We start from the raw sequence: 10,594 nt of genomic DNA, 5'->3' as shown, positions 1-10,594 counted from the left end.
ATATTCCCAAATAAGAGGCATTCAGCCTCATTACTTAGAAAGGAGAGGGAGAGAGGCACTGAAGTGAAGAGGAGAAGAAACTCCCATTTAACATTATTCACCTTCTTCTTCTCTTGGTCATAACATTCTCTTCGGAGCTCCAATCGTCACACCGTGTGTAATCACGCATTTGTCTCGTCGAGCTCTTTGAATCTATTTGAATAAAGTGGTAAGAAATTCTGAATTTTTTGCCCATTTCTCCCTTCTCCTCATTTTTGCGAATTTAGGTTTTGTGTGTTAAGAGATTTTATGATTTTGATGATTTAGGAAGTACTCTAGTATGAGCTATTACCGGATTTCATCCCTATATGCAGTGGGTAAGGTAAGAAAACTCTAAACTCTTGTGGTTTATTGAATTTGTGAACCCTAGTATTGATTGTGGTGAATTGTATGGGATTAGATTAAAATTCATGTTGAATTAGTAATTTGGAGTGATTGAAGTTGAGCTTTTGGTGGCTAAGTGATAAACCACATGTATACCCCTAGGGACCTAATTGAAAAGAAAAAAAAAAGTATAGAGACCTAATTGAAAATTTAAAAAATTATAAATATTCAATGAAAGGTATTCCTATAATCCCTATTTAATGATTCTACTACATGAAAAATATTCCTATAATCCCTTTTATTTTATCACTATCATTATTTTTCTTATTTATATACAAATTGTACCAAAAATACCTTCTCTTTATTTTTTTGACTTTTAAAATACCTTATCTTAAGAATATATACAAAAAAAAAAGTAATGAATAAAATAAAATAGAAATAGTAGTAATAAGTATAATACAAAATTTAATTTTCATCACTCAAGTATTTATTATGACCAACATAATGAAAGAACTTGCATATGCCATATGGTAACAAGAACCATTGATAGAATAATAACTAAAATTGTTTACAAAAACTGAGTTCTATATAGTTCCTCAAATAAGAGAACCAATTTGACTGACAAAAACTCAAAAATATACATCAAGTATATTGAAGAAATGAATTTTTCTTATGGTAACAAGAACCATCAGAAAGAAATCCCTAAAGGCTGTTTGCTCTAGCATAAACAGATATTCTCAAAAGGTATGTTTTTCATTCCAATTTTAAGAGTTGCTGGTCCATTGAATGGACAGAACTGTCAACTCTTGGGACAGGCTTCACCTCATTAAGTGGATGCTCAAAACTGCTCAAACCTCCTGATGTTGTAAAGAAGAATCCTAAACAAGCAGTAATACAAGTTAGTTTTTGTCGCATGATGTATAATTTGGAATAATATAGTCACCGATTTTTTACATAAACTATGACCATCAACTATTAGAATTAAACCATCAACTATTTCAGAAAAGGCATTTGCTACATCAGTTCTGGCTTTATTACCATATTCAACAGCTCTTTCCTTTGCTTTATGAAACTCCAAAACTAAACTCAATGCAAGAATCAAGAATTTTACATATTTGGTATCCTGTCCTTGATTCAAAATATCAGTACCACTACTTTGAAGAAATTGCAAAATATGTGCAACGGATCCACTATTAAACTCATACCAGAGAATTGATGCAGGGATACAAGTCAGTGCAGCAATGATTTAAAATAACTATTATGTTTCTTTACCCTCTCTAAAGTGGCAAGGGGATTGACTTTTAAAGCATCTGATTGAACAGCTCCACACTCCAAAACCAACTTGAAAAAAAAATGGATAAAAAATGCATCTCTAATTTGTAAGAATTATGTGCTTTTGAGTAACATGAATGTCCAGATCCGAGAATACAACTCTAGAAAATGATAAATCTCCTTCAACGCACAACAAATTAAAATATCATGGACTAACTATAGTAATTCTTTTACTCCTTTTATTGAATGAGTAAATTAAATGACTGATGTGCTCATTTTGCATCAAATACCAAGCTAGTTCACAAAACCATGATGTATATCTATGGTGAAATCCAAGTCCCCATCACTACAGGTATTAAAAATAGAAACACAATCCATTTAAAGCAACATCATCACAGTCACAACAATCAACATTCAAGAATAAACAAAATTCAAACATATAATTTGAAAAATAGGTTCAGAATTGAAGTCATCCCAACTCAGCATACATCCAAAATATGGAAAAGAATCAAGGCAATGATTGTGAAACCATCAACACAATTTATTATTTGAACATGGAAACTATCATAACATAAATCTCCAACTCAAATCTTGCGATGCATCTTCGTATCTTGCTTAATTCCGTAACCCAAAACATGAAAAAGGAACCGTCGATTTATACATCTTCACAAAATTAAACTATTGTAAATCAAACTTTCACAAACCCCCATTAAAAGCAGAATCCATTTACAGGAAAACAGAAGCAGAATCTATCTATAGGAGCACCATCACAGCAACAACAGTCAAACAATGCCATATTTTTTTTAAAAAAAATAACATAAACATCAACTATTAAAACTGAAAAAAGGAGGCTTCTTTCTTTGTCACTTACTTGTAGAAAGTTAGAGTGCAGGGAGATGGAGCAGAGGCACAACGCGAGGACGGGAGGCCAGGCGCTCGGAGGCTTGGCAAGGTGCGGCGCGGTGACTCCAAGCGAGGGCCTTCACCGCGAGGGAACGAAGACGACTTGGCCGGCCAAACAGTGGAGAAGACCTCCGACAACAACCACACAGATGGGCCCAGCGCAGAGGGGAGGCGACGGAGAGCACACCAGCAACCGTCCGTTGCATTCGATGGCAACCACACACGCCGACGACGAACGCAGGAGACGCAGGAGACAAAGCAACTTAGGGTTTCTTTTTTTCTTAGGAATGAAATGCGAGGGGTTCTTTGGGGATGTGGGAAAAATTCAGATAAGGTCACTGAGCCACTACAGTTAAATGGTAAGAATATTCTTTTTTTATCAAGAATATTCTGTTATCTCAAACGTTATACTGACGGTAGGGACTTAATTGAAAAAAAAAATTAAGGTATAGGGACCCAATTGAAAAGAAAAAAAGTATAGGGACCTAATTGAAAATTCGGTGAAACTATAGGGACCTGCAGAGTAATNATATATATATATATATATATATATATATATATATATATATATATTGATCTTTCCGAATTATTAATGTCCTTTTTAATAATCCTATGACCAAGAACAATTTAGATTAAATTATAAAAGATTTATCTCTCAATATTATGGTCCCTATCACAATGATAAATCTCTAAATTTAATCAAGGACTTTATTATATTAACATTTTAATATAATAAAAATAACAAATTATTCGACACATGATTGATTGGATTGTGGTCATACTCCTTATTCCCAACAATCTCCCATTTGCACGAAAGCCAATCATGATAGATTGGATCTTGGGCATACTATTATCACAATAATCTCCCACTTGAACTAGAGCCAATCAATCATGTGTATAATTTTTAATGCACATTTGTGTTTATCAAAACTCTTTTGACCTTAAATACCTTAACTTTTGAGCATATGTGCTTGACTTTTTACAAAATACTCCTAGTGCATAATAAATATCACATTTTCTCAAAACATAAAATCTCTCACTACAATAGTGCATAATTTTATTTTAAGGACAATCCTTATTGAACATGATTATTAAAAAAAATTCTAAGTAACCATTAGATCTATCTTTATAGAATTGCATCATTATACAAATCGGCTACTTTTTCGAAAAGTTAGTTTGTCGATCAAACCTTTTATACTTTCAGAAGAAAGTATATCCTCTATTGAGTAGTAAACAATTATAATAAAAGTAAGTGTACTCCCACTTTTTCTTTGTAGATACAAAGTTTTCCTTGACTACACAAATCAAACTTTAGATTGTCTTGAACTTCATGGAGTTCTATTTGTTCACCTTATCTTTCTTTGGGAGGGAATCCCTTTTCTAAAAAAGAGTTCAACCTCTTATCACAAACACTTTGTCATAGGAAGGGTGATAAAAATGATCTTATTAATTTTTAGGGTAACCAATAAATCTCATTTATTGGACCTAATATCAATTATATTGTTGTGCAATTTCTTAACACATATAAGACATCTCCAAACTCTAATGTTCTTGAGTTTCAGCTTATGCCTTTTTCATATCTCATATTGTTAAACCAGTAATTTCAGAGAATGGAAAAATGATTTCATTTCATCAAGTAATGAATGAGAAATGTTAGGTTTTATATACAGGGGATGGAAGAGTAGAAAATTAGCGTTTTGTAACTAACTACTGTAACTAATCTAATTTTACATAATTAATTTGTAAGTACAAGTGAGTCTAATATCCCCCCTCAAGTTGGAGCATATAAATTGTATGTTCCTAACTTGGACATGAGGAAAAGGAATTGAGGTTTTGAGATGGCCTTGGTGAGAATATCGGCTAATTGATGTTTGGTTGGAATGTGCACTAACTTGAGGAACCCGGTTTCAACCTTCTCGCGAATGAAATGACAATCTATCTCAACATGTTTGGACCTTTCATGGAAGGTTGGATTAGAGGCTAATTGAATAGCTGAAAGATTGTCGCAAAAAAGCATGGCAGACTCAATGGTGATATCCATGAACCTCAGTAAATTGGTCAGCCAAACAACTTCACAAGCAGCATTGGCCATAGCCCTGTACTCGGCCTCTGTTGAGCTTCTTGATACAACAGGTTGCTTCTTGCTTTTCCACGAAATTAAGGAATCCCCTAAGAAAGTGCAATAGCCAGTAGTAGACCTCCTAGTATCGAGGCAGCTTCCCCAATCTGCATCAGTGTAGATTGACAAGTTGAACTTCGAGTTTGAGGAGAAAAAAATGCCTTGACCCGGTGCTGCTTTGAGATATCTTAAGATCTGGTGGATTGCATTGAGGTGTGGAACTCTTGGGTCAGACATAAACTGGGCTAGTTTTGTCACTGCAAATATTATGTATGGTCTGGAGATTGTGAGATACATGAATCGGCCAATCAATCTTCGATAGGCTGATGCATCTTCAACCTTGTCACCTTCTTTGGCCCTCAGTTTAATGTTTGCTTCCATTGGAATCAAAGCTGGCTTGCAGTGTAGGAAATTGGTGTCTTCGAGTAGAGACAAAGTATACTTCCTCTGTGTAAGTGAGATTTCTTTTCTGGATTTTGCAATCTCTAATCCCAGAAAAAATTTGAGATCTCCTAAGATTTTCAACTTGAAGACTGATTGAAGCCTTTGCTGTATTTGTTGTACCATATCATTGTTTGCTCCGGCAATGATTATGTCATCAACATAGACAAGTAAAAAGGTGATTGAGGAGCCTTCTCCTGTAGAGAATAAAGAATAATCACTCTTGCATTGGCGAAAACCATGCTGTTTGAGAGTATAATAGAATTTGTTAAACCACTGCCAGGAAGCTTGTCTAAGGCCATATAGAGATCGAGTAAGTCGACATACAAGTCCTTGATTTCGTTTTGGATGCCCCAAAGGAATCTCCATGTAGACCTCTTCATCCAAACTCCCATTTAAAAATGCATTATTTATGTCCAATTGCACGAAATTCTAGTTTTTCACTGCTGCAATGGAGAGTAAAACTCTGACTGTTGAGACCTTGGCTACTGGACTGAATGTGTCTTTGAAGTCAATGCCAGCTTGTTGCGTGTAACCTTTGGCAACGAGCCTGGCTTTGTATCTTTCCAAACTGCCATCAGCCTTAAGCTTAGCTTTATAAACCCATCTACAACGGATTGCCTTTTTGTTAGGGGGTAGAGGAACCAACTCCCAAGTGTGATTGGATTCCAGAGCGTCCAGCTCTTCCTTCATTGCCTGCCGCCACTCATAGTGATGTACTGCTTGGTGATAAAATTGAGGTTCAGGTATAGTACTGACTTGATAGATTGCTGCATGGTAGATGTGGTTGAGTCTGTGGTTGCTTATGTAATTGGTAATAGGGTAGGGTGTATTAAGGTTGCATACATAGTCATTTAGGTATCTTGGTGGTTGAATGGTCCTGGTGGTTCTTCGGGGTGGGTTAGAATTGGTGGAGGGAGCTGTTTGATGTGAGGCATTTTGGTGGGAGCTAGAGGAGTTTGTTGAAAGGCGTTGTGTGTTCTCTGTGGTAGGAATATTAGGGAGTGTTAAGTCATCAGTGGCTTTTGGGAGTGGAATGTGATCAAACGGGTCAGGGAGTATAAAGGTGTGAGGGCTTTTAGTGAAGGGTAGTGTCTCTTCATGAAAGATGACATCTCTAGAGATGAAGAATTGTTTTGTTTTGAGATTGTAAAGCCTGTAGCCCTTGTAGCCAATAGGGTATCCCAAGAAGACCGTTGTGTCGGCTCTAGGATTAAACTTAGGTCTGGAGTCTGATTTTGTAGCAGCATATGCAAGGCAACCAAAAACCCTTAGAGCTTGATAATTTGGTTGTTTCTGAAAAAGTTTCTCAAATGGAGACTTCATGTTGAGAAGTGGGGTTGGGGTTCTGTTTACTAGAAAAACAGCAGTACAAACACACTCTCCCCAAAAGGCAATGGGGACTTGGGATTGGAAATAGAGGGCTCTGGCCACGTTCAACAAGTGTTGATATTTTTGTTCCACTACTGCATTCTGTTGAGGTTTGTATGGACAAGAAAATTGATGGAGGACTCCTCGTTCCTGTAAAAAATTAGTGATTGCTAACTCTTTGGCATTATCAGACCTGAAGCACTTGATCTTGCTGTTAAACTGGGTTTCTATCAAAGAGTAAAACTATTTCATACATGCTGCAGCTTCAGATTTGTTAGTGAGCAAATAAATCCATGTAAAACGAGTAGCATCATCGACCAATGTAAGAAAATATCTCTTGTCATTATAGGTTGGAACCTGGTAAGGTCCCCATACATCACAATGTACAAGATCAAAAGGACATGAAGACAAATTATTGTTGGATTCAAAAGGAAGTTGTTTGAATTTTGCTAATGGACAGACATGACAATTAGACTTTTTTGTAAGCAAACTATCTTTATTTGAAAATTCTAAGACTGAAGTAAGGGAGTTCAAAACTTTATTTGAAGCATGACCTAAACGAGAATGCCATAACTGTGAATTATTGCACAAATTTATGCTATGGTTATCTTTTTGTATTATCAATTGGTTGGAGAGAATTGAAGCTTTTAGGATGTATAAGCCTTCATCAAGCTCACCCTTCCCAATATTCTTCTGTGACTTGCTGTCCTGAATAGTGAAATTACAGGGGTTAATTGTTATTGTGAGTGTAGTGGCTTTAAGGAAGGAAGATACTGAGAGCAAATTGACACTAAAGTCTGGCACATATAAAACATTTTTTAAGATGATGGTTGAACTGATAATGACAGTGCCAATGAACTTGGCTTTGAATTTGGCATTATTGGGGAGTGAAACAGAATACTTCTGAGATGTGTGGACTGAATGAAAAAGGGGCAGATCACAAGCAATATGGATAGTGGCTCCACTATCAAGAATCCAATCATGTTTTGATAGTTTTGATCTTCAGATTGAGGTGTTGAGGACAATACCTGCTGGAGTAGATACTTCAGTTGCTGCATTTGCTGGTATTTCCTGAATCTTGTGACTATTCAACAAGTTCATTAACTGCTGGATCTGAGTTGCGTTCAAAGTCAGGCTTGAATTGGATTCTGGACACTGTGCCTCAGTGACGTTATCAGTAATATTGTGTGCAGATTGTCTAGTTCCTCTGCCTTTGCCATAGCTTGGTGGATAACCATGTATTTTGTAACATTTGTCCACTGTGTGTCCAAGCAATCCACAGTGTGAGCACAAAGGTCTATCCTTCTTTGTGAATCCCCTTCCTTTCCCTGAGGGATTTAGTATGTTCTGGTTTCTTGCTAAGAAGGCAAGTTGATTCGAGACTGATGAACTCCCCAAAGAGCAGTGTTTCTCTTCTTGAACCACTAAGGACAGAACTTTGTTTATTGCAGGTAAGGGCTCCATAACCAAGATTTGGCCTCTGATTTGCGTGAAAGAATCGTCCAAACCATGAGAAAGCAGTGCATATACTCAGCTTGCAAGAATTCTTGAAGCAGTTTAGCATTTCCACAATTGCATTGGACTGGGCGATAAGAGTTCAATTCCTCCCAAAGGACCTTGATCTTCGTGAAGTATTGCGAGACTGTTAGGGCACCCTGACGTAAATTCATCAATTCCCTTTTGATTTCAAAAATGCGAGGGCCATTTCCATATTGGAATCTTTCTTTAAGATCATTCCAAAGCTCTTCAGCAAAATCAGCATACACTAACGAGGTAGCAATCTCTTTGGACACAGAATTCAAAATTCAGGTACTTACCACATTATTGACACATTTCCAAGTCTCAAATTGCTCTGGATCGAGTGCAGGATCAGGTCGGGAAACGGTTCCAGTAACGAAACCAAGTTTGCGTTTTGCATTTAGGGCTTTCTTCATAGCACGGCTCCAAGAATGATAGTTCTCCTCCATAAGTTGTTGTGTTACTAACACCAAGCTCGGTTGATCAGCCAGAGCGAGAAAGAAGGGGTCCGCCATTGATGCAGAAATTGGTAGCAAGAAAGGGAAAAGAAAGGTTCTAGAAGAAGCTTGAAGAGGATAGAGGAAGTGGTGTTGAGAGCGGAAGATTAGAAAATTTCTTCTGATACCATGTTAAACCAGTAATTTCAGAGAATGGAAAAATGATTTCATTTCATCAAGTAATGAATGAGAAATGTTAGGTTTTATATACAGGGGATGAAAGAGTAGAAAATTAGCATTTTGTAACTAACTACTGTAACTAATCTAATTTTACATAATTAATTTGTAAGTACAAGTGAGTCTAATACATATGGATAAAAAAATTGATTTAGTGAGAGAGTTTGTTAATTTAGCAACATTTCTAAAACGTAGTCCAAATATTTAACAAACAGTGATCCTCAGCTAAATCAAATTCCATGTTTCTTTAAACATGATGGAGTACATATAGTACTAATATTTGTGCATTAAGAGAATCTCATTCTCTATTCAATAAAATATCAATTAGATATTAGAGATTTTACTTTAAACTCTTATAATAAAAATACTCAATATCTTTATTATTAGTCAAATCAACCCTTAAGAGCAATTTTGAATCGCATCCTCAATATTCATGTTGAATTTTTCTAAAAAGATCACAAACCTTAATTATATTAAGAAAAATTTTGTTTGTAACAAAATAAATCTCCAAAAATTCTTGCAAGAACAATTCTCACTAAAACCATTTGGCTAATGGCATTCCAACTTCTAAAGTTGTTTAATTCAAAATATATTGTCCAATACTCCCACTCGTTTAAATAAAATCTTTGATAGTCATACTATCTTACTTTGAGCACCATACATCTTCTCAAGATGTATGTTCAATAATAAATAGTGGGTATATGCTTTTGAAATTAGAATTCATGGTTGTCAAAACAACTCATATTATGGTAAAATAATATTTTAGATACTTCACAAGTACTGACTATTTCATCACTAAATTTATTGGACAATATTATTTTAATAGAATTATCATGTCCATGATAATTCTTTCATACATAAGAACAATTCTCAATGTATAGTCAATTTATTACTTTCAAGTATGCTATACAAAAGATGGACATATTTAAAAATTTAAAATATGAAAGTAAATTAAGAAATTTATATTTCTGCTAAAATTATTTAGAATCATGAATGAGTGCCTTGGTTGTCAAGTTGTTACTCATACTTATTTCAAATAAATATGATTAAATTGTATCACATACAATTATAATCCCAAATAATTATCTGGTTGTCAGACAATTATTTAACTGAATTATATTTTATACCCCTAAGTTGTCTAGGTTCAAGTATAAAATTAATTCTCCTTATACATTATCATATGCATAAATAATTTCTATCTGTGAGTACAAGTCTTCTGGTTGTCAGGTTGCTCCTTGTAAACAAGAGATAAATTTATTTTTGGCAAGCTCCTAACTTTTAGGATTTATCTCAATTGTTAGAGAATTTCTACCAGTATTCATGGATTAAATTTTATATTCCCAGGTTGTCTAGGTAAAAATATAAAATTAAATCCTTAATACATCAAATGTATACACTAATTATTATCTTGAAAATAAAACTCCTGGTTGTTAAGCCGCTCTTTATAATCAAGAACATTAGAAAAACTAATTTCTAAAATTATAGTGTTCAAAATACATCAATCAAATCAAAATTTGATTTTTCATGTACTAACGTTTAGCCTTAAAAAATTATCAAATCAAATTTGACCTTTATATATATACTTAAATATATAAGAAACAAACAAAAGATATTTTGTATCTTATTCCTTTTATTGTGATCAAAATCACAATAAAATTTAATAAATAAGTAAAATCAAACAAAATATTTGATTATAAATATAACTATTATATTAAAAAAATGATAATTTAATCACAATTAAATAATTAACATTGAAATAAATTAACTATTAATTTATTAAAAAACCATCTCAATAGAAATAACTGCATCACATGCTTAAAATTTTTTTTGAATTAATCCTATTAATTCACAAATTTAAAAAAAATAGGAATAAAATTTAAACACAAAAGCCAAAGCTCTGATACCACTGAAGGATTACCATGTGTTCATAACA

The 10,594-nt window shown here is 34.3% G+C and overlaps 1 protein-coding gene across 1 annotated transcript; it reads right to left on the bottom strand.

The window, feature by feature from the left end:
- On the bottom strand, positions 4,310–5,467 carry LOC110264984 (uncharacterized mitochondrial protein AtMg00810-like). The gene has a single exon (XM_021107690.1). It carries the CDS (start codon positions 5,465–5,467, stop codon positions 4,310–4,312), a length of 1,158 nt encoding a protein of 385 aa, XP_020963349.1.

This window comes from Arachis ipaensis, chromosome B07, assembly GCF_000816755.2.
Source record: "Arachis ipaensis cultivar K30076 chromosome B07, Araip1.1, whole genome shotgun sequence".
In the NCBI taxonomy this organism is placed as follows: domain Eukaryota; kingdom Viridiplantae; phylum Streptophyta; class Magnoliopsida; order Fabales; family Fabaceae; genus Arachis; species Arachis ipaensis.
This window is presented reverse-complemented; position numbering and strand designations above follow the sequence as displayed.